Source organism: Tasmannia lanceolata, unplaced genomic scaffold (genome assembly GCF_043159265.1).
Source record: "Tasmannia lanceolata isolate RefF3 unplaced genomic scaffold, GAP_Taslan_0.1 ptg000020l, whole genome shotgun sequence".
Lineage (NCBI taxonomy): Eukaryota > Viridiplantae > Streptophyta > Magnoliopsida > Canellales > Winteraceae > Tasmannia > Tasmannia lanceolata.
The window spans coordinates 8,129,582-8,155,158 of NW_027518697.1; the positions used below are offsets into that span (position 1 = coordinate 8,129,582).

The 25,577-nt window shown below is 38.5% G+C and overlaps 1 protein-coding gene and 1 long non-coding RNA gene across 4 annotated transcripts; one reads left to right on the forward strand and one right to left on the reverse strand.

The window, feature by feature from the left end:
- Positions 1-1,982: 1,982 nt before the first annotated feature.
- Positions 1,983-16,261, reverse strand: LOC143854107 (protein NARROW LEAF 1-like). Of its 3 annotated transcripts, none has more exons than XM_077363889.1 (6): positions 15,920-16,261; positions 13,978-14,487; positions 13,613-13,756; positions 4,292-4,532; positions 3,240-3,740; positions 1,983-2,812 (listed from the first exon to the last, which is right to left on the reverse strand). In XM_077363889.1, the coding sequence occupies exons 2-6, from the start codon at positions 14,473-14,475 to the stop codon at positions 2,379-2,381; spliced, it is 1,818 nt and encodes a 605-aa protein (XP_077220004.1). In that variant the 5' UTR covers positions 14,476-14,487; positions 15,920-16,261; the 3' UTR covers positions 1,983-2,378. The 3 variants fall into 3 exon arrangements, with proteins under 3 accessions (XP_077220004.1, XP_077220005.1, XP_077220003.1); XM_077363890.1 differs by having other exon boundaries at positions 13,978-14,461; positions 15,920-16,259; XM_077363888.1 differs by having other exon boundaries at positions 13,978-14,497; positions 15,920-16,259.
- Positions 16,262-18,563: 2,302 nt separating this feature from the next.
- LOC143854655 (uncharacterized) lies at positions 18,564-25,200 on the forward strand. The gene is made up of 4 exons (XR_013237563.1): positions 18,564-18,719; positions 18,790-18,851; positions 23,274-23,331; positions 24,803-25,200. It is a non-coding gene; the product is annotated as an uncharacterized LOC143854655 (long non-coding RNA).
- Positions 25,201-25,577: the final 377 nt, after the last annotated feature.

A 25,577-nucleotide genomic window follows, 5' to 3' on the forward strand; every position in this document is an offset into this window, starting at 1 on the left:
GTCTCTTGGCTACAATTTTGAAGAAATCCCGGATTCTACTAAAATCCGCATATCCAAACAGCCCCTTAGTTTCATGGAATTTCTTTTACATGAAATTTTGCTGCATTATTAATGCAAATAATGAAACCACAAGGGGGAGTAACCAAACAAAGGCATGAGAATTAGAGATTTCTATTCTTCTTATTCTTAATTTTGTTACAGAGAGGTTAGATAAAGGCCATGTTTTGCAACCATGAAAATTTATTCCATGCAATATTCGCATCCCCAATTGTACGCGCGCGCGAGAGAGAGAGAGAGAGAGGCCAAAAAACTCCAAAAAACTAGTGAAAAACTTCATATTTATAATTGATTTTTTATTTTCCAGGTTTTTAGGAGCTTTTCATGCTCCCTCACTACTACTCTACCTTCTCAAGTCTCTCCATCTCCCACCCATCTCTCACAACTGGTGCCACTAATATTCCATGGAATATTTTTTCACAGTGGCCAAACACGGCAAAGAGTTTACAGATTTTAGTGATGGCTTAGAGGTTTTGCTTGGCATTCAACAAAACTCCTTTTTTTGGCTACAACTATAGCATTGAAATCCCAACTACAGGGATGTCTCCTGGTTAATCATCACTTGTCTGATGAAGTGTCACCCTTTTCTCCTCCCAAATAAATCCAATCTAAAAGCCACAAAAATGTGGCTTTCCCTTCGATTTTTTGGGAATAATGCTCTCTCTTTATATTGGTAATGAGGACTCACTACCACTACTCTGCGAGGCAAGTTGTTGGTAAATCCAACGCTTGCCTCCTCCTTGTTGATTAGTTACACCACTACTTTACGAGGTAAATACCTGTAACCAAACTGAGCCTAGAGTTTTGACAAAATACAAGTTTAAGGTTCTACTGATTTGATGGTCCTCCAAGTTATGCCATGGATCCACATAGCAACCAAGGCCAACCTCATCTTTCTGCTATATTTTTCTTCCATTGGGCCCTTGGAAAGTTCTATAAGAAATCCAGTGTTTGAAATGTTTTTGATGGGTGTTTACAAAATCTTTGCACTTTAGAAGAAATATCAAGAACTGTGATTTCTTTCTATCAGTAGTAATCTGATTGCCAGTGTCACTAACAGGAAGAAAATGCAAGTCAGATAAACAGACATCAGGGCAAAATGTCTAAATTTATGTGTCAATACCAATTATATTGCAAATAAATGGTTCCAGACTTCAATATGTGACCCCTATCTAGTTCGTAGAAGAAAAACTAACAAAGACACACACTTACAATGCATAGCCATAACCATTGAAAATATTGGAAAAAATTATAGAAATTTTCCATTGAAAAACACAAGGTTTATTGAAGGCTTGAGGCAGCAATTTTTCAAAAAAAAAAAAAAAACGTGGAAAAAAAAAACAAGGTGTAATGATGCTGACATTTTTCCTAAAAAACAGGAGGAAATTTTTTATATTGAAAAAAAAATCCTTGAAAAGAAGAGGGAATTTGATAACCATTCTCTGGAGCGATTTTCCACTTTTCTCGCACCAGAGCATGGACATTTCAGAAGAATGTCATTTTGTAAAAGAATGCGGCCCACGGTATGGCTCCAAAAGTGCATTTTAGGTAGAGATATCAGAGCAATAAGAGTCACCTCCACAATTCTGCTCCGATGGAATGATTTCCCAATTCCACAATCTAAAAGCGGAATCAGGATAATGGTTACCAAACACACCATGAGCAAATGCTGGAAAACTCATTTTTCATGAAAAAAATAAACCAAGATAAATTCTCCCTGCATCCAAATAACCTGTTAAGGTATCCATTTTACAAGTCAGCAATTGGAACATGGTGAGTGAGTTGCAAATTCTGGCCTCTGATTTGCAATCAATCTTCTTAAGAAAATGTCATCCCTTTTCCTTCATCAAACTGATAGTAAAACTAGCTTCTTATTACTTTCATCATGTTCTAGAAAAAAAAGACTAGCAGTTTACCAAAACATATGAGAAAAATATTCTTCTAATATTATCATTTAAATAAATCAAAATGGAACTTGACCCACCAAGGATGAACAACCAAGTTGACCCGAAGACTTTCTCATAAATACTTGTATTGGGCTAAACATACATTTGCCACTTAAAATATGCAAAATTGCAAAACATAATGTTCAAAATATGTTCTCCTCTTATCACATAACCAATTCAGAACCTCCCAATGCTCCTGTGTGATCTTGTGTTATTTGGGGCCTACAAAAACTCTCTTAGCCTCGGATTCTCGAACTTGCTAGCCCCCATGATCCATCAGCAAACAGTAACCATCCACTCAGTCTATATATTCTGCAAGTCCTTTTGATGATGACTCAATAAGCAATGGCGTGGTTTCCATGTGACACACTGACTTTATTTCGGTTCTTCTACGCTAAATGTGGAATCAGACCGCTGTCTCTTGGGAGAACGAAGTTCTCCCAACTGCAAAGACACGCAAAGGTCTTCGCCGGGGACATTCCTCAATGCAGAAAGGTTATTTGATTCTGGGTTGCCTTCTTGATCTTGGTGTATTGGAGACCTGCCAAGGAAGTTCGGAATAAACTGATGCTCCTCAACATTGGGATTTGTCTCAACCCCATCTTCTAAAAGGAACACAGTATGAGTGAAAGGTAGGTTCGTTCCAGAGCCGGAGGCGCCTTCCATGGGGAATTTTTGGATGTTCAAACCCAAAGGCTCAAAATTTTCTTCTGTTTTGTCCTTCGCTAACATGCCCTCCGCAGGAGATGACTCCCCAACAGCAGAGTCAACAGCTGGTGCCGAGGCACTTCGTTGCTCTTGCATAGCTTCTAATAAAGTCATATATAGAAACCATCAGACTTTCACTAGAGAAAAGATACAATCTTCAAAAAAGTAGTTACTCTAAAATTTAGACGTTATAAAAAAGAAGAAGAAAATCTGCATCTGTTAAAGTATAAAAGATTAAATAATGCCATCTCCAACAGCTTAAGCTTTTGGAGTAATTGGTTGTTTCACATGGTATCAGAGCAATTGCCCTTGGTTCAAAACTCCTTGATATTAAAAATCCACATGTAATGGCCAACCCAAAAGAGGGGCCACATGTGTCATGTGTAGGCCAACCCTAAAAAGTGGGGGAGTGTTAAAGTATAAAAGATTAAATAATGCCATCTCCAACAGCTTAAGCTTTTAGAGTAATTGGTTGTTTGACAGTATCTGTCCAAGACAAGAAAATTTTAGAAGGCAACAAACACAAACCTTGAAGACCTTTATCGGTTGTGATAAGATCGAGTTCTAGGAGATTGAGAAGTCGCCCGAGATCGACTCCACTGGTCCAATTCTCTGGACCTTGACCACTTTTCAGCTTCAACCGCCCTCGATTAGCTGTTCCCCCCCATATGATACCAATTGGCCGTGGTTTTTCACCACTCTGTCCTGTTAAGAGAATGAGGCTTCCACTGTCACCTTCTAGGTCAAATGTTTGTTGATTCTCACCCACTACAAGAAAATCGGTAAAGAAGCATATTCCTTTCTCATCGTTGTACTCGAGAGCATATGCCATTATGGTTCCAGTCGTCAAACCAGAGCTTCTCCCAACCTTCACCACTTGCTTACCAATGAGGCTGTCGATTGGAGCCTGCAAGTCCACAGCCATGACATTGCCAATTTCACCCACGCCTTTCACTGAAGTGGTAACATGGGAGATCTCGAAATCATCAGCGAAGGGAATGAAGGCCCCATCAGCTCGCACAAATGTTTCTGAAGGTGCACCAAATAGGAATGGGCACGTATGAAGATCAGAATTCAATGAAACCATCAGTCAGTAGCATAGTTTTAAATTTTGGACCGAAACTGAAAGTACATTGAATCGGAAAAATAAAAGATTTCGAAAATTTTGAAATTTCGTTTTTCACCCTTATTTACAAAATTTCCACTGAAATTGGCGTAATTTCCACCGAAATTTTATACATTTCGGTGGAGATTTTTAAAAAAATTGAAAATGAAAAAAAAAAAACCCTGAAATATACGATTTCAGCCGATTTCTTTTTAACATGATTTCAGCTGAAATTTCCCCTGAAACCGGTTTCGGCCACCACCAAAAGCGACATTTAAAACCTTGTCAGTAGATACCATCAACCAAATGAAAAATTAGAGATAAATGCGATTCATTTCATGGGGCTCTAGATAGCACAAGATACAGATCCAAGCAGTCCTCTGCGTCCTATACCTCCTTATAGAATATAATTGCTACTCTGTGAGTATCTGTGCATAATTATAACAATGATGCTAATAATACAGACCGACATTACCTGGATTTGTTCCAGCAAATATCTCATACCAAAGATCATCTGTGATAAAAGACGTTGCCCTCTCCACTGCACCAAGATACACACCGGGTCCGAGGTTGGGTGGTAAAGGATGAAACATCTTTTGATTTGGATAGTCCAAATCGACTGCAACATGCCGATTTGTGAGAAAACCAACTTGCCGACCGCCTGTTCGACTCTTCACTATAGCACCAAGAGTTCCATATGTCTCTTGGCTTGCAACCTAAACACGCACACAATAGTACTGAGCCATTTGATAGCAGAAGAATATAAGACGAGAGATTTGAATTCAAAACAAAGGGAAATATTGAAGGATTCAGTTGAAGGATTACAGATAAAAACAAGCAAACACCAGTGCATATCAATAGAAATAACTTAATAATGACATCATACTAACAGTTAACTTTCTGCGTATAAGGTTTATTTTGTACCCCTGACGTGTGCAAAGACATGCACCCCCAGAAAGAAATGAAAAAAGGAAAGTAGTCATGGTTGATGAGTTGTGAAAAGAATTAATAATTATATTGGCACTTGAGTCAGGGAATTGTCATTATTTCTGAATAATAAAATTCAATTTGGTGAAAGAAGAATGAATACTTCCATCATTCTACAAAAAATTTCCAAGTTCGCTTAGATATTCCTACTCAGATTTAAAAAAATTGAACACAGGTTTGTTTTAAGAAATTGTTAAGGGCATCTTTGAAGATATATGTAACAGGAGACAGTACTCCTGCAACATAGGCTTAAGATATTAGCATAGGTAGGCATATCAGCCAGTGCCCAAACCAATACATAGGGAGTGTCCTGGGAACGCTGTCTTGATTGTGCATTTCCCAATAATTTTCCAGGTTTAAAATATTAGCATCGGCAAGCATATAAGTCGTGTCAAAACCAATACATACTGGGCATATCAGTTGTTATATCCATATCGGCCAATGTTCTTGTTTTTCGCCTTATGTCCCAGAAATGCAATGATACATGGTTTTCATCACAGATTCATGTTTAATCTCAACCAAAATGCCTATAAATTTTTCTTTATTACTAAAATCACCGATTAGAAACTTTTAAGATTTGTTTGCCTATTATACCCTTATCTAATAATAGAAGTAATACTAAACATAATAAATCCCTTTCTCGCAACTGCATAAATTTCCTCTCCGAAAATAGCTCTCTCTCTCTCTCCCTCTGTCTCTCTCTCTCTCTCTCTCTCTCTCTCTCTCTCTCTCTCTCTCTCTCTCTCTCCAAACCAAATGAGTCCAAAAAACAGTAAACTCACATACAAACATGCAGGGTGGAAACCTTAAGCAATTTGAAATCTTGCATACACACAGACACACACACTAACACACAAATGAACATACATTGATTGATATATAGACCCTTGCATGCACCACAAAAAAAGAGTGGGTACATCAATCAACATGCAGGGTGTGTAAACCTTAGGGAATTTGAAACTTCATCCCAACACATATGCTATATGTATTGTGGTGGGCTAACTCTCTTTGGAATGTAGGGTGGTTTGGTTAGAGAGTGTGTGAGAGAGAGGGAGGGAAGCAAACACGTATCTTCATTTGAAATCAGACAAGATCAATAAAAAGAAGGTCATGGTTTGTGCTCCTCACAACCTCATGACACTTTCATGTTCTCTCTTTCTCATTCTCTGTATTCCTTTCTCACCTCTCTCTTCCCCCTCCTCCATCCCTTCTCATAGTCAGATCCCTCCAACCTATTTCAACTTGGTATCACAGAGTACTGGTTGGTAGGATCTGATTTTTTTTTCTGAATCATGTGATATATTTAGATTGTTTTTAATCATGCATGAGATGCTTTAAGGTCAACCAATAAAAAATATCATAAAAATATAGATCTGTTCTTATATATATATATATATATATATATATATATATATATATATATATATATATATATATATATATATCTTTTGTTTATCAATTGGCATACTTTTTAAAAGATGTAAGAGATGTTTTAAGGCCAATCGATAAAAAATATAAGAAAATATAGATCTGTTGTTTATGGAATGGCATATTCTGTTTGGAAGAGGATCATTTGGGTTTTTTCCATTTCATATTGTTGTTTACATGTATGGGCCTGTTTTTTTAGCATCAGTGAATGTTGTTAAATGCTATGTGAAGATAATATAGCCATCTTTCTTCTAGCACAAAGCCATTTTTTATATATCCGATTACATAAATGATTACAGTGCTGAATGTGCAGAAAGATGGCTACCTCATTAGCAATTTCTTGGTGTTATGGGATTGACTTTTTTTCTTGAAAGATATTATGGGATTGACTTATGTGTAACAGTCCATGTCTACCTCATTAGCAATTTTTTGGGGGTCATTAATGGTGTGTACCAGTCCCCAGTGGTATTAACGAGGTGTGATTATTTTCCCTTGGAAAATGAGTTTTTAATATCTGATAGTGCTACTTTGTGATTATTCCATTCTCCAGAAATTCCGAAGTTAATTCAGCAAAAACAGGGCGTAGTTCGTCAAATGTAGAGGACTCTATTGGGTCTTCACTTGGAAATATGGGGTTTCCCATGATAGCTGTGATCCCAACCAGACAGAACTACCCGCAGTGATCATAAGCTGTGAAGATGAAAGAAGCAGCCCCGGGAATCCACTTCATGACATGTGGTTCGTTTGAGAACCTCACAGCCATGTCTACCCCGATTAGTTCGATGGATGCCAAGGTGATTGGTGGCTTCATGTTCTTGAAGACAGTCGCGGCCATATGGGATGCAATATCCCATACTCGCAACTGAAGAACTTTGCCCGCATATATGAATTACAACAAGACATTGCTTATAACCGTCTGTAGGAGAATCCTCTAGCTACCTATGTTGCTTCTCTTTGATGTATGTGGGAGGAATTGGATTTCTATGATCCGTATGAACATGTGTGCACGACAATTGATGTGTCCTATAAAATAAAAGTGGAACGAAGCCACATTATTGAGTTTCTTGTTGGGCTAAACCCAGAGTTTGAGCTGATTTGGATTCAAAATCTTATTTGAGAAGAAAAAGAACTTCCTACTTTGCATCAAGGCTATGTCCATGCTCGAAAAATGGGGTCGTTGGAGGAAAGAAATGTCATCTTCTTGAAGTCACTCGAGCTCACTTCTTTGGTATGAATGTTCCTAAACTTTTTGGTCTGATGATTCCCTTACTGCAGCTTTTGAAGTGACAACAGTAGCAGACTCTCTTCTATTCTTTTGCCTCCAATTTCTGTACTACCTTTTCTCTTTGATACCACTACAAGTTTACAGACGACAATTGTTGCCCCCACAACCACCTATCCCAAGATAACCCTACCTTAGATACCGGTACCACATTATCTCATACTCTCATTTTTTTTTTCTAATTATCTTCCTTCGATTGATGCTTCAAACGACAATGATCTCCTTATTGTTGTTCGTAAGGGTAATCGTACTTGTACTCAACATCTCATTGTTGATTTCATTTCTTATTAGTCATTATCTCCACATGAGGAGACTGATGAGAAAGCTGGAGAGGGCAAGCACGATGAAGCCCTATAGATGGGAATCATTACGGGATGAACAGTTGAGTGATCCAACTCGACATTATGTCCCCGAAGGCCCCGGAGACCGATGAGTTATTAAGGAGCAGTATTTTTTGCATCATTTGCAGAACAAGTGGGAAGCTTTACACTATTATCGGTGATAGTGGAAGTACTAAGAGTTCGATCTCACAGAGAATAATTGATAGGTTGAACCGTTGAAACTGAAAACTGAGGCGCTTGGCCAAACAACATCGTGTGAATCAAAGGTAGGATCAAAGTCTCGGTTAAAACCTGATGTCTTGTGAACCAAGGTTTTAAATTTCAGTTTTGGTGTCGGTTTCGGCCACCACCGAAATCCAAATATTTCGGTTTCAGTGGAAATTTCAACCAAAATAACGTAAAATTTGGTTAAAATTTTCAGTATTTTTAAATTTTCGGCAAAAATATCTAAAATTTCAGTGGAAATTTTGATAGAAATCTTTATGATTTTAGTGGAAATCTTGTAAATAAGCGTGAAAACAAAATTTCAAGAAATTCTTGTAAAATTCCTATTCTATGTGAATTTCAAGTCAGCTTCAACCGAAACCGACACATTTCGGCCAAAATTTAAAGCCATGCTGTGAATATACATTATGAATGTTTACAAAGACACAATTTGGTGTCTCCTCTAGAGGTGTTCCATATTTTATTAGGTCGCCCTTGGAAATATGATGGTAAGGCTACACATGATGGAGAGAAAAACATGCACTCCTATACCAAAGACGGCAAGAAGTTCAAACTAAATCCCGTGAGGGATTCTCCTAGGCCGTCGAAGGTTGTGTCAACTGTTGACAGCTCCGGTGATGAGTGAGATCATAATTACCAGGGTGAGAAACGAATTCGGGAAACGAAACATGAAACGGAAATGGGAAACGCACGAAAAAATACAGGGGTAACGAGAAACGAGAAACAATAGAAAATCGTACGAGAAACGTCTTAGGAAATGATGTGTTTTTTTCAAAATGATTTTCGTAAGTTCCACACATGTTTCCTACACGTTTCATATGCACTTTCTACGAGTGTTGCATACGTTTATCACGCGTTTACACATTATTTACATAAGTTTTCCATATGTTTCCCACGTGTTTCAGAAACATTTCTCCAATTTTGTATCATATTTTGGAGACGTTTCCGAAACGTGTTTCCCTCATTTTAGGGGAAACGAGTTTCCCAACCGCGAGAAACGCGTTTTATGGGCAACGGGTTTCCCACCCGCCCAAGCAGTTTCTGGAAACTATGAGTGAGATTACTAAGCTCAAAGGAAAGGAGTTAGCATTATTTATGAGTCGGTATAAATTTGAGGACGCTTGCAAAAAGCCTAATTTTGATGCTCTTAAGGATGAGTATTCTACAGACCCATGCTTTGGTCTTAATTGAAAGGCATGAAATTCAATGGGTTTTGAGCAGCCTACATCATATGTCGCTCAGGAGTCAGGACGATTTCCTGTTTTATTGTACTCACTTGTGTGTGTACCTCTCACCGTGAGAGCCTCGTCCATGAGCGCAATACGAAGGTTGCCAAAAATAGCTGGTAGAATTTGGATTGAAAGGGTTAATAGGCTATTTTGGGCAAGCTAAGACCATTGCCTAAGTGGAGCAGAGGTACTCTTGGAAAGGATTAAAAACTAATGTGATCCGTGGTGTGTCAGTTCAGGGTGAGCCAGTACTTTTAAGAATCAAACTCAAAACACTGGTCTTTATACGCATTTAGCCTAGACTGCTAGGAGCTTCGAATCGGTCTTTGTGACTGCTGATAGGCTCTCTGAGATGTCTCATTTCATTCTGCCGCATGTAGCTGGGTTATTCTCAAGGTTTTAAATGTCGGTTTCGGCCACGGCCGAAATCATGTAAAATTTGGTAAAAAAATTGGTATTTTCAGTTGAAATTTACAAAATTTTGGTGGAAATATCGGCCAGAATTTCAGTAATTTTCGCAATTTCGGTGGAAATTTTATAAAATTTGGCAAAATTTCAGATTTTGGCGGAATTTCACCGAAATCCCTTAAAAAACCAATTCAATGTACTTTCGGTTCCGATCCGAAACCGAAATATTTCAGCCGAAATTTAAAACTATGGTTATTCTTGAGTACTACACTTCAATTTAGCAGTGCATACTGTTCCCAAACAAATAGACATACAAAAGTGGTCAATCAGAGCTTAAGGAATTTGCTGATATGTTTAGCTAGCGAGAGACCAATCAATGGGACTTAATCTTACCCTAAGTTGAGTTTTTGCATAAAATAGTTCCATTAACCATTCGACTAGAAAATTACCTTTTGAGATCATCTACAACCATCTCATTATCCCACCTTTTAGATCGTAGATCTTATCCCACCCTTTGAGATCATCTACAACCATCTCATTATCCCATCTCATTATCCCACCTTGCATAAAGTAGTGTTAGGGCAGACGACATCATCCACCACATGAAGGAGGTGCAACCGTGTGACAAAAGGTGTTCAAGAAACTGTGAATCTGCTATCAATTTCATCCGTAGAGGATCAGATAGAGGAGATCGTGGGTGCTAGGACATTGCAGGCCTGCAGATCGTGGATGTTAGGACATTGAAGGCCTGCAGAAGATCTCATAGGAGGTAGCTAGTTTGTTGGTAAGGACACCCTTGGATAGACTACTCATGGATAGACGGGATTGAGTTACGACAACTTTGAGAGGATACCCTTGGATAGTCTACTCATGGATAGATCAAGTAGATCTTTCAAAGTTCAATTTCATTCTCATTCAACTATTTATTCTCTGAGGAGAATATAATGATTTGAACCCATCAAGAGAGAGTTTTTAGTCAAACACTTTTCTTTTTCCAAAATCCGGATCCCATCAAAGGGGATAATTATACACCCAATTACAGTCTTTAGTCAAACACTAGTGGTTGTTGATCTACTAAGAGCCTAGGTAGCACTCCATTCCAGTCTTTATTTTTTTATGTTTTCTTTATTTGTTTTCCACATCTTAGTTCATATGAATGCATCTATACATGTTTATCATGCCATATGAAGTATGATTTTGTTCATTAACAAAATGTTAAGTTTATCAATTAAGCAAGCGCGTTAAAATTACAAATAAAACCTTATGGAGATTAGTAGAGACTGACTTTTGTGGGGCAGGGTAGGTGTCAAACACCTTCCAACCCAATAACCTGGTTTCAAACCCCCTCCAATGTCAAAGATCGCTCCATTGAGATCAAATTCATAATCTGGGTCCTAGGCCCCTAGGTGGCGACTTTTCAAAAGAAAGAGTTTGTTAATCCCAACTCTGAACCCTCCAACCGAAAGGAAAGCATCATTGAGGTGTGGTCGCATCCATCCAATGTCAAAAAGAAAAGACATTCCTTTTTTAAAAGAAATAGGGTCGGGTATTCAAGCATATGCATTCTTTCTAACCATTCATAAGTCATATGAGACGCATCCTTAGATGTTTTGAGCATATATCCATTTTGAAGGTGGATGTTGGGAAGTTTTTTATGTTTCGTCTTAATATACCTGTTGATCGCCTTCAGATGTTGGCAGAGATGCTTTTGGGTGCAGGACTAGTCACCTTTCCAGTACCTACTTGGGATTACCTCTGGGAGTATGTGTTCGCCTCCGCCTACCCCACGACAAAAAAGTTTCTTTGGGCCCCAATGGTGCACGGGATGGATAGGAAATTGGCATCCATCGCCTTCACTAGCAACTTTCAAGAAAGGAAAAACTTTCTTGCATTTCATCAAATTAAAGAGGAAAAGTCAACCTTCCTGATTTCCAAAAGGAAATGGCTAAGTGCACAAATTGCAATCACGTAGAAACCATCAATGATAACGCTAATCGAAACATCAAATGGGTTTCATTACTTAAGTTCCATAGAGTTCATAATTGCATAAAAGGAGTCAAAGTAGTCGTTGCGGCGCGTTGAGTCTTTTCCATAAGTTCGTTCTGGGCTGTTTTCGGCCACCCTCGCGAGGTGCAAACCTTGCGGATTAGTCCATGAGGCATACTAGCTTTTTACAGTTCATTATCAATCTCCTAAACCTTAAATCCCCAGTAAAGTCGAGTCTTAAAATGTGATATGGGCTCTCCTCTGTCTTTTTCTTTTTCTTTTTTGATAAGGGTATGGGTTCTCCTCTTCTCTGCAGAATCAATAATCCAACAGTTCCAGCATCAAGAAGTTCTAGAACAAGGGGAGGGAGGCAGTCCAAGTTGCACCAAGTTGTCATGCAAAGTTCATCAATCAATCCCCAGCAAATCCAACAAAAGGAGATTATTGCCAAATCCAATATCTCAGTTACGACACGGATGAGGTTCTACCCAACCAAAGTGGGTGCAGAATCTCCTGTACCCCAAATCTCTATCTTCAAATGTCATTCCCAGCTATCGAGTCCAGTTCCAATTCCAACTGATCATGATCCTCTTGCAAAAAAATAATAATTCAAGTCCATATTCATTAGCATATTTGCATCATACTTTGCAAAATTGCATTCATACCAAATTTTCATTGCATGTTCCGTTTGAGCTCCCTAGCATTGCGATTCAAAAAGAAATACATCTTCAAAATTTTCAATTTCAATGGGTCATGGTAGAGGGTTCACAAGCCATAAATTGCACCTGGTATTTATATAGCATAGATTGAAGTATCAGATTTTTAGTAGGACGATACAAATCAATATGAATATGTATCATATGGTGCAAAAATTATTTATCCAAACAAGAAGACCATATCATTCATTAAAAAGTTTGTATCAGGTGACAGCAAGGTACGATATATATATATGAAATGGTTTCTGTGCAGCTGCACAGATAGCTATCTGTGCATAGCTACACAAACCGTAGTGGGGGCCACATTTTTGGGGGGATCTAAAGCATTCATTTGGAAGGCCCTTCCATGGATAGGGTGTGTACCAAAAATCAGCCCTATAGGATCATCCTAACCCAATCAAAGTTGGAGGGGGAAATGGACAGACACTGTTTCTGCCCATTTTTTGCCTCCACAAATGGCAGGTTAGGATGATCCTAAATGGCTGATTTTTGTTGCACACCCTATCCATGGAAGGGCTTTCCAAATGAATGCTTTGGATCCCCCCAAAAATGTGGCCCCCCATGGTTTGTGCAGCCATGCACAGATAGCTTATCTATGCAGCTGCACACAAACCATTTCCTCTATATATATATATATATATATATATATATATATATATATATATATAGAGAGAGAGAGAGAGAGAGAGAGAGAGAGAGAGGATTTTGAAGGTTTCTCATGCATACCATTAATTTATACTACAAACCTTGCTATATAGGCAAGATAATTTAACTTTCACGGTCAAGGGAACCATATGCAATGGTTGACAGAATGTTTGTACTTTACATATGTTTAAGAAAATAGAGGTTGGAACTAATTTTTTATGCATGTGAAAAGTCAGAATCTCAACTCAAATGAAGAGATCAAAGTTCAAAAAGACTGAAATCAGCTTGTGACCCCCCAATGATGGCATCTGAGTCAACTTGCAAAATCATCTAGCTGCCTCGAATTAGTGGCATTCGTTAGAAAAATAATAAAAAACTCAACCAACTCAACAGCATACATGCAAGAGTTGCAGAAATGTATCTACCTATAATAGCAAGCTTCATTGACAGAAAAAATCTGGCATCAAAAAATAAGCCTGCATTCTTTTAACCATTAAAAGAGCATATAAAAAAGAAAAGGTGTTAGCTAAATGAGCAACAGTGCAATACCTGAGAACCTGACCCAATGCATGGGTCGCTCCCACGTAAGCCATCAACAAGCTCAGTGTATAGTTGTTCTTTGGGAGTCGGTGCTGGTGCACCATAATAGGAGAACTCCACAACATCCACATCACACCATACACCCCCTGGTCCCTATTTAAAGCATTAAAATGTCACTCAAATTCCATGGTCAAACATCAGTTGAAACACAGTGTACAGAACATAAATAGAAATCCCCAAAAGCCATGAGTGAACATTGTATGGTGCATCATTACAAAGCCACTGTACAAAGAGAAAAAAAGAATCTCTCAAACATCGAAAGAGACAAGGATATAAAATCTAAAAGATAACCCCAAACACGTGTCTTTCCTCACCTCAAGGGCAGAGGGTAGGCATTGGATGTGGTTGAGCCATTGCCTGTGAACTTTCCGGGCAACAAAGACGAGAATAGCCGGTATTTTAGTCAACACACCTCGTCGAATCCGAAAGCCAATTGCTGTACCAAGACTGTAACGACGCAAGATCTTGCTGTGAAACGCTCTTATAGTCATAAGATCAAGTAAAGAGGTCGCTTGGTGCCCCGTTGGCAACTGGTCAAGAGATTCGGGAAGTACATCTTTCTGAAGGGTACCAAAGTAATTCGCACGATCTTCGGCAGCACCATTCAATCGAGTAGACGTTGGCCATGAGAAATAGGCAGCGTTGCTCTCGGAGTGCTGGCCACCTGAGGCAAATGGTTGCAGAGTTGGTGGACTTGAGGAATGGAGGTTTCTGTGATTGTAGAAAGTCCTCTCCATATCCAAAGCTGATTCAGCTGACTGTGTCGATCCAGAGTGGTGTGCCCTTAGCTCCAAAAGTCTGCTCATGTCCATTGTTCACTAAATCTACATGGAACTAAACAAAGAACCTATTACACTATTTAAGACTAAAGATGAAATGATTCCCGGTAAAAAAACCAGTAACCAACATAACATTTAGGGGCTGTTTGGACACGTGAAGTTTAGAATACCAGTTTTAGTTTGAAAGCGGTGTAAAATTCTGGATTTACAATCCATTATCCTGGATTTTATGTAAGAAGTCCAGGTTTTAGGAATCTCTCCCCCATCCTGAGATTTCTAAGACAGTGAAACATGGGACGATTCCCTACTCTCTTGCTCGACAAAAAGAGGGGCGAGAAATCAGAAAACGACGGATGGTCTCCTGCTGCTCTCGTCTGCCATCTAGGATTTTGAGGAAATCCAAGATTTTAAAATATTAATATCTACATGGCCCCTTAAGCTTTTGAAAAGTATGCATATATTTGGATGAGAAAAGAAACCTAAGTAAAAAAAATTTGTTTACCGTATATCAATCAGAAGCAAATTGAAAGAAAAACTAGCTAGCATTGACTTATGTGTCCCACCACATAAACAAATGAAACCCAGCACGGTGTAAGGATACTGTTTGAGAAAATACAAGAACCAAAACAAACTATTACAATCCCTTTATTCTCTTCAGAAGAGAATAAGCATGTCAGAATCTGTAGGAACACAAATCAGAATTGAAAAATGGGATTTTATAAGAGAAGAAGGCAAACAAAGAACATCAATCAAAATGGCATCTAGATTCCGCTTTCAATGTCGAGAATCAAGAAAACATGTGAAGGTAAAACAATCACTATACTCACTCAAAGGGGCACAAAGAAACACAAGTCAGAAAACGCATGAAATGCAAACAACAATAAGAGAGAAAAAAAGGTCATCTCATTTCTGTTTTTTGCTAGAGGTAGCAAGAGAAATAAAAGGTAGGCTTTCACTTCTCCACCCCTTTTTGAAAGAACCAGCCCTTAACCAGTATACCCACGCCAAAGGGCCAAAATAAAAACCCAAAACAAGAATCTTTTTTTTTTTTTTTTTTGAATAGCCAAAACAAGAATCTAAATGAGTACACAGGAATGAAATCCAAGAAAGATGAAACATAGAATACCAATCAAATTTCCTTTAAATTAGAGAAAATAAAAAGGTAGAACAAGCACTGACACTCTCTCCCAAGTGAAACAGAAAAACCCAAAATGAGAACCCTGAAATGGAATTTGAAAGAGAAAAGGTTAAAGGGAAAACTCACAACCTACCCATCAAAATGATTCTTCCCAAAACCAAAAAAAATGCAAACAAAAAACATGATCAAAACATTCCCAACATCAATATATGATGAAGAAAGAAGCAAATCCATATAGGAGAGTTGCATCTACTCATACATAGATAAGAAAAAAATTAAAAATATACTACAAAAAATACTCAAAAATTCAATCTTTGAAGGGTATTTGAAAAGACTCACCTATCAGTAAAGAAGTTTCTCTGAGGTGGGTCTTGAACTTGAGACTCTTTTATTAAAGAGTCTCAGCCCCTCATAGATTTTTTCCTACCCAGCCCATTTGGCAGATCTGAGTGCGAATCCCTTGAAAAGGGTTGTTAGAAAAAACCCTTGAAAGAACCTGCATAAAATCAACAAGGGTAATTATGCACCATAGCTAGAGATTAATATTTGTAACAAATATCTGGCTTTTGTATTATTTGGGACCTGGGTGGATTTTTGTTTTGTTTTGTTTTTCTCCATTTTATCTTTTTTCGTGTTTTTTTTTTTTTTTTTTTTTTATAATTTGGGCTCTGCCACAGGGACCCAAAGAAGATTTTAATGGGAAAATGAGAAAAAAAAAAAAAAATTTCTGAGCTGGGCCTACTGAATTAAAAAACCCAAATGTCTAATGTCTTCTTGGAAAGATTTGGTGCCTCATGAAACAGGGAAGAAAATAAAATAAATTTCTTTGGAAAATGTAAGGCCCTTTGATTTACGTTTCCCAAAGTTACAGAAGATAATTCAATCTCAAAGGAGGGATGGCTTTGTTTTTGCTTTGCTTCTGATTTTTCTTAATTTTGGTTGCACTACGTATCTTTGTGAGTTGTGACTCACTCTTCCCTATATTTATTACCTACATTACAATAAACATTAAACGGGAAGCTCTGTTAATGAGACAGGTAGCAGATAGATGTAAAGGACTAAAAGTTAAAGTTCTTCTCTCATAACATTTATTATAATCAATGTATATATTAATGCCAAAGCATTGTTAATGAGAGTGTTAAAATGTAAAGACCAAAAGTACCAAGTTGACAAGTTGTCATGTCATGACGAAATAATTACCATTTTGAGTCACATTTACAGCTTGTCCGGAGTTTCAGCTCTTCTCAGCGCATACGGGTGTCGTACAATCCAAAAGACTATTTTACCCTTCTAAGTTCTTTCTCTAGTTTTTTCCATGGTTGCACCGCCAGATACAACTCGGAAGAGGAGGAGGAGAAAGGAAGAAGGAAAAGGAAGAATCGAGTGACAGAAAACACAAATGAGAAAAAGAAGAAAACAAAAGAATTGGCACAACAAAAAAAATGGAAAATAGAGAGAAGGAAAAGGAGTAGAAAAGAAGCATCGGCAAAAATATGAGGTCAAATCGACAAAATGAGTCAATTTGGGAAAAACAAGGTCGAGTTAGCAAAAACTCGGTTTGAGCAAAAAATAGTGGGATCGATTAGGCAATACCATTGTGTTTAGTAGGGGGAGTTTGAAACCCGCATCACCGGGAGCATACCCATGACTTTAAGCTGAAGAGCCCCACGAGCCCGGGTTAGAGGAGAACTGCGTGTGTTTTATCACCCACTTCTATTGATAGATTCCTCCAAAGACTAGTTTATATTGAAAAGATTGTTATCTAGTGGAGCTATCATATATGACTGTGCTAAATTTCTTATAAAACTTCAAAGAGATGACTGTGTGTCATGTGTCTAACCACAATTTATCATCATCGAAGTCTTACTATGTTGTTACTATCGTCAACATAGATGATATCAATGAGTATACGTATCACTTGGAGCTAATAATAGACTATATCGTGTTGCCCATTTTACACCTCTACAGAAGGCTGGGATCATCTTATAGGGAAGATTTTTTAACCATGAAACATGTATGCCCGGGCTCAACAAATGAAAGATTTAGATCACCCAGATATGTGGGGCCAACTTCAAGTCCCCGGGTTCAACATAAATGAAGTAATCTAAAATGTGAAGATGAACGGAGATTTTATACCCTGTGTGCCCGTGAAGCATTGGGTGATGATGTACTCGCACCCGCTGTAGGATGATACGCACACCTTATAACGTGATTTGATGTCAAAAAGCGTTAAAAGTGTACCCCAATTCCCCTTATAAGCATGGTTTTAAATTTCGACTGAAATCCGAAATTTTGGATTTCAGTCGAAATGGGGAAAAACCGAAATGGTATTTTATTTCGGCTGAAATTTTGTTTTTTCCGAAATTTCACCCAAAAAATCCTGTTTTTTTAATTAATTTAATATTTCACCAAAATTTCAACCGAAATTACTGAAATTTTAGCCTAAATTCAATATTAAATTTCGTTTGAGTATTGAATAAAATATTGAATATCAAAATTTAATATTGAATAAAATAATCATTTCGTTTGAGTACCAGAGTTTGACCGAAATTTTGAATTTCCAGGGGTCCGAAATCAGTACCGAAACCGGTACCGAAACCGAAATTTTAAACCATACTTATACAGGGTGCGAATCATCCTACAGGGGTGCGAATTTATCACCTACTGAAGTATTTTACTAAAAGTAGAGTCGGGCCCATTTCAAAGGATGATCCAAACTGTACATTTGTTGGGCTACAGAGTAAATAGCCTAGACCCCATAAAATAAATTATCTCCATAGGATGATCTTAACCCCCCCAATCTATAAAGGATTTTTTTTTAATGTGCAGTCACTCCACATATCGGAGGGTCAAGATCATCCTATGGATTGATTTACCGCGTACAACATATTTACGTTGTGGGCCAATAAATGAGAGGTTTAGATCATCCTATGAAGTGGGCCCTACTGTACAATTCGAAACATACTGGACTTCACCCGCACCCAGCATATATACATTGAAATGGGAAATTCGCTAAATTCGCCCCCCTCTTTATACTCCATCGCCCCTAAAGTCTCTCTCTGTTACACAAACATCCAACAATAAAACCCTAACCCACCCTCTCCACCTCTCTAATACCACACTCTTAAGTCTAATCTCTGTAAGTCGTTTCTGTAAATTAGTATTTGTTTTTGGTCAGTTTTTGCCCTGACTTCTTCCTATTTCTGTAGGGAAATTTCGAGTTTCAAGAACATGCATTGTAGGGGTTGGACATTCCGGATGACGGTTATAGGTAATTTATTATCTTTATTATATTTTATTTTTTGGGATTTTGTTCTTCATTGAGTTGGAAATTCTGTTATAATTGTTTTTTTTTCCTCAGGATTTTAAGATGATTATTGTGTTTCTGGAAAACATCGAATTTGTTATCTTTTAGATGAGTTAGTGAAAATATCAAAACATGGTTGCACTCATATCATTTCCCTAAATTTTTTTGTTTTTTAATGGTCATTTCCCATATTTTCTTATCTTAATTTATTGTATCATATATATATATATATATATATATATATATATATATATATATATATTTATTTATTTATTTATTTATTTTTTTAATGTTTTGGGATATTGTTTTTTTTTTTCCTCAGGATTTTTGGATGATTATGTTTTTGAAGAGGATTTTTAGATTATTATTGTGTTTCCGGAAAATATCGAATTTGATTATTGATGCTGCTCAAATCTGCAATTGGATGCGAACGGTCCGGATGTAGTGGTCATGCCTATCGTTGGGTTGTGCACGGTGGGTTGACTCAACTGCGACCTGCATCCACAGACAAAAGGTTAAGGACCATATGGAGTCGGAACTTTAGGGAAACTCTTCGACACTCAAGTCAGATCGAAGCACCAGGAGAATGGAGAACTGAATGGAACAAAGGCGATGGTCGTGAATCGTTGGAGATGTCGGCGTGGCATGGCATGAGCGTACCACCCTGGAAGGCGATGCGACGAAATAGGGGATCTGACTCTTCTGGCGGTGACAGGTTGGTGGCTAGCAGGTGTAGAATCTGGTACAACGGAGGCGGGATTTGATGCAGGTACTGGAGGTGACAACGCGTGATGGCGATGGGACGCCAGGGAGCTTCCTTGAGGGAGGAGACGTAAGGCGATTCGAAAACTCCATCCTTGGAGACGGACGGGGATGCCCCTCGCCGGGTCCGTCTGCTGCGTAATCATCATGGCAGTCTTCTTTTTTTACTCCCAACATATAAGCCCCACTTCCTTGAGTCGGTGTGACTGGAGGAAGTAGTTCTAATTCTTTTGAAGTCTGTTCAAGGCCTCTCCTGGCGGAGGTGCACTTATCGGAGGGGGTGCACAAGGAAAGGCATTTCAGCCTTCGGAGTTAAGGACCTTAAGGTCATCTCTTGAAACGAGGGGGCGCGATTACTGCTCAAGCCCTTGAAACGGTTGGGGAATTATGGCGCGTGGAAGTCTGCATGCTGAACTTGGAGAGGGTGGAACGCTGTATTAGAGGCAATAACTGGGTAGATGGTGAGGGGGACCACATGGTGTTATCAGAACCGTGAACATGAATGGTCACGATCCTCACTGTGAATGCGGTCAGTCGCATCTTAAATGTTGTGGAGTAGCCTATAAAAGGAGTGCTTTAGCCCGCGTCTTCAGGTGTCGATTCAATGTTTGCCTTTCCTTACCTCTCTTCCTTCCTCGTGAAGGTTGGAGCTTATGGTCATTGACGGTGGTTATGGATGAGAGGACAAATGGAGAACGCATCTTGGCTCCGGGAGGGGGTCGGGGTGGCGATCAGAGTCCGTCTCGTGTTTCGACTATGCTGGAGAGAGCTGTTTTGTGTCTTAACCATGGGATCCGGACACAATTAGTCTTCGTGGCCTCCTCCCGCGGGATCTGCCTCTGAGGGTAGTATATTTGATGCTACATTGCTACCTCTGGCAGCTCGGGGACCCTATGCGGGAGGTGCCGAACCTTCTGGTGGATCCCGACGGTGCGGGTTTCATGTCCCCCCGTATTTCCTTCTCTTCCAGCGTTGCCGCCTATCTTAGCTAAGGGAGACTTTTCTCGAGCACCCTGGTGAAGTGGAGTGGGCCCAAAGTGAAAGGTCAACTAGAAGGGCAAGCCAAGGCTGCGATTGTCCTCTCATCTCCTCTGGGGCCTCCATATAAGGGGGAGAACCTAAAGGGGGTACACTCGGCTGTTCAGAGGCTGAGGAGGATCGATGCAGAGAATTGGAAGGGCCAGCCGGCTCCTTGTGCTCTTTATGGTTGCCGGGTTTTTTTTGTTCCTGGGAGTTATGTGGGAGAAAAAAATACCCTGGGAGATAGGTGGGAAAAAAAAAGTCCTAGAAGTATCCTGGTAAAATAAAAAATCCCATGTTTGGTTATGTGGGAAAAAAAATACACTGGGAGATATGGTGGGAAAAAAAAAAACCTTTGTTTGGTTGCTTGAACTGTTGGGTAGAAAAAAATTCTTCTCAAGCTTATTTTTGGTTCCTGAGTTTATTTTTGTTCCTGGGGTTATCTTGGGATGGGATGAAAAGGCAATCATTACAAAAGTGGGATTAAAAGATTCACCCCACAAGTAATCATTACAAGAGTGGGATTAAAATAAACCTAGTGCTAAAAGGCAACCAAACATGGGATGGGACCAAAATTTAACTTACTCTCCCACAAAACTCCTAGGAACAAAAAAAACCGGCAACCAAATAGAGCATTGGGGTTCTCTAGCACATGTTTCACTGTCTGTTTCTCTGTTTCAGTGCAAATCTGGCATCGGGTCTCGATCGTGATGTAGCATTTAGTTGTTTCCGTATGTAACGACGTAGAGCCTTCCTTGTAAACTTTTGAAGTGAAATGATAAATTTCCTTTTTCTTGCTTTTGTTTGTTGCTTGTGCTATTTCTTGTTGTTGTAGTCTTACCTGTTTTGTTTAGCTAAGACAAGGGGCGCCGAGTGTTAAGGTGCCCTTGGAGAGTAGGACCAGTGTGGCTTAGGGTCTTATCGGGGGGGGGGGGTGTATGTCCCTTAAGGAGATGGAGGTGTTGGCCCTTTCTGTAAATCTTTGGATCAGGAGGGGGTTAAGGTTATAACACTGGAGACGTTTTGATGCAGATATTATGATTTATTTCTGCATTATTTAGTTTCTAGTATTTTTATTTCGATGTTATTAGTTTCTAGGATTTTATTTTCCATGTAATGATGCAAATATTATGATTTATTTCCGCGTTATTTAGTTTCTAGTATTTTTATTTCCATAGTTTCTATGATTTTATTTTTCATGTTATTTTTAGGAATTCTTATTTTAGTAGGTTCCTATCTTTTAAGTTGTTTATTTGCCTATATATAGGCCTCTTTACAACTTATTTTGGAACTTTGATTGATATTGAATATAGATTCTTCTCCCTCTAATTCTAGTTTTCTTCTTTCCTCTTCTGATTTCGTCTCTTTTCTCCTTAAATTAGTCTATTCTCCTCTTCTTCTTCTACTTCTCCCTAAATTTGTCTCTTCTTCAGGTTATTTTCGTCTCTTCTTCCCCTATTCTTCTAATTCTATCCCCTTTCGTCTATTTCTCTCCCCTTTCTTCAATTTCTCTTCACGATGCTGCATCAATTTGGTATCAAAGCTTTTCTTTGTGAGATCCTGCATCACGTTTTGTTATGAAGTTGCCGAGATGATTGGATGGTTGGCGAGGCGCCTCGCCTAGCTAATTCATGAGGCTAGGTGCTCCCGTCTAGGCTGTGAGGCAAGAGAAATCAATGGCGCTTTCGACTAGTCCGTGAGATGTTTCGCTCGTCTAGGTCGCAAAGCTGAAGCACTTAGTGGAGCTCGCGAGGCTAGCCGCTCTCGTCTAGGCCGTGAGGCAGGAGAAATCCATGGCGCTTTCGACTAGCCTGCGAGAATTTTCGCTCGTCTAGGCTGTGAAGCTGAAGCACTCAATGTAGTTCATGGCGCTTCCTAGAGTTGTATTAGAATTTTGAAGTCAAAGTCATGCCTGATGATTCTCTAATAGAAATTCGATGAATTCTATGTAGTTCTGTGTGTAGATTGTACCCATTTTTTTCCCTTTCAGTACTTAATCTAGAATCGAGTCTGCGGAAAGCACTTGTCTGATTCAATTATGGGCTGAACCTATGCTTGCTAGGAAAACTGATTATAATAAAATTCACATATGCACCATTTGAACTAAAAAAAAATTCACATATGCATTTCCATTCCTAAACAATATTGAGGTTCTGGTGTTCTTTTTTTCCATTTCTCTGTTCCAAGTCATTTTCCGTATTTTGCTTTTTATTATGTCTTGGCGTCTAACCCAGGTTTGGTTCGCAAAAGTTCAACAAGGCAAAATTCTTGCTTTGTTCTTAGAGATTTCTGAAGTTTAGCCTTCACTTTAATCTATGTTATATAAATCATTTTCCATTCATTGTCAGACATTCTCAAGTCATTATTAGGTTCATGTTCTTGTAGGCTTCCAGCAATCTTTGTTCTATTCAATTTCTTTCAGATAACAAGGTTTCTAAGTGACATTTTTGCTTAGAGGGATGATTCAAGCTTATATCAAATTGTTGTATCCTAACCGCCCAATTGACTGATTGCCTCTTGGATGAATCCTAGCCTGATTGCAGGTAGAGATGGTTAAGTGCTTGAGTGCAAAGTTTGATGGGTAATTCGATACTTTTATGACAGGTAATTCTGAAAGCTAGGAAGATCAATTTGTTGAAGAGCTCTGTAAGTCCATAAGAAAGTAAGTTCAGAGTTATCTTTTTAATGATTAATGTTCATATACAAATAACTCACACACAACACAAAACAACTCAATAAAAGGTCATATTTAGGTTATTGAAGATGACAATTAGAGAAATTCCTAAAAGGTCATATTTTTAAGCTACAATTTTGGCAACTGTGGTATGAGTTGTATGACCATTGTTATTGAAGATGACAATTAAAGTCCTGAATTGTAAGTTTTGTATGTTGCTTTTAGCGCTTGGGGGATGTAATTATGTGATATGTGACTTCTCCAAAGGAATACACATTGGAAAGATAGAAATGCAATTGATGAAATGATGGCAGCCCAGAGACAAAATGTTATGAGCTTTTGGTTATTAGTAATGTTATCCGCTATGATTTGTGGACACGGACAAGGGTGTCGCGTGTTGACACAGACATGGGGTGTCGGACACGGCAAACCCTCGAAATTTAGAAACGGGGACACGGCCAAAATAGAAAGTATATATATATATATATATATATATATATGATACAACGGCAAATACTAGTTAAAGAAGAGCTTAAAAAGAGTTTATAATAAAAGAAGAGTTAATAATAAAAGAGATAAACACAATATGCAATAATAAAACAGAAAGTCACACTTGACACGGCACAAAAATGTGTCCACACACACACATTAAGTCTACACTTATAGCAGTACATTTAAAAGTGTCCAAAGGAGTGTCGACACGGGTGAACACGCGTGTCGTGTCGGACACAGCAGGACACATGTGTTACGAATAAATTCGAAGTGTCGGCTAAATCATAGGTTATCCATGTCAAAATTTTATTAGCTTTTAGTTATTAATGTTGTTAACTAAGTCCCCTATATGTGTAAATAGATATGATATTGGAATGGACCGATTAGGATAGATGGATGATGTTAATATCATTTCTCCTCCACATGACACTCCTCTGAAAAGGGTTCTTATTCACTTAAGATGAAGATAATTGCGGACGAAGGGCATCATTAGTCACACTATTGTTCTCCGTTCATCTATTCTTTTTTACAGGTGCAAAAAAGGGTAAGAGTAAATGTTAATGAAATCAGTTGTTTCTTCCATCGACTCGTGTATAGATATCTTAATATGAAATCAGTTGCATGTTCACAGGTTACAGGTTTGTATCCCAATTGTGGGTTTACTTAAAATTTACATGTTTTTTTTTTTCATATAAAATATATTCTCCCAGAGGTTGTGACCGCCGGCTCATATTTTGAAAATTATTTAGCTGGCAGTCATGAATACCACCAGCCGATTTAGATGTGTTCATGACCGCCGGCTAAAGTGTACTTTCTTAGAGTATGGGGCCAACATCAACAGGTGAGACTTGTGGTCGTCCATCAGACAAACTATCCAACCTCATTTGGAAAAGCCCCTAACGATCATTGTTAGTTAACCATCATCATCTATATTTTTCCAGAGATTTTATATGGTGACTGCATGTAGATAGCAGCCACGTGATGATTCAAGTTCGTGGTAGGCATAGGAGCTGGGCGAAGCGGTAGCGAAGCTCAGGTGGTGATGCAAGTGCACGGTCTACTGCCCTTGATATTTGATCCAACAGCAATGCACTTTTAAGGTGGGTGGTACTTTTGTGGTATCGCCTACACCGATCTACACTCGAATTCACTGTATAATTTCTCTTGTTTTCCATCTATGGTGAGAAGTGAGAAGTGTAGTGAGAACTGTTGGTGAAAATTTTCTGAAATAGAAATTGTTTCAAGGTGTGTTATTTGTTGCCACTTTCCTTAAGACAATGTTTGTCTTACCCAGTTGAAAATTTGATGTGCAAGGGGGTCCGCGAACACGCCTCTAAGATAAAATGAAGCATAGTAGAAAAGGTCTATTAATGTTTTTTGATGTTATGTACAAGCGAAATCAAACTTGAATTGCCTTTGAAATATTACAAGTCAGAGAAATTGATTACTGTTTTTGCTAAGTAACAGTAACCCGAGAGAAAATTGACAAAATAAAAGAACAAAGTAACTTTGGGAGGTTTTGAAATGAAAGCAGAAGGCTTTGGAATCCTTAGAGTAGGGTCACTATAGTGGAATTTCATAAATCTCCACACATGTTGGGTTGGGTTTCTGGACATTTTATAGATCACTTGGTGTCTTTTCTATTTTAAAAAATACCATTTTCTGGCACTCCATCAGATCGCGATCTTACGGTACAGATCATCTAGAGTGAATATCGGCTTTAGTAAAACCTTTGCCCCCGT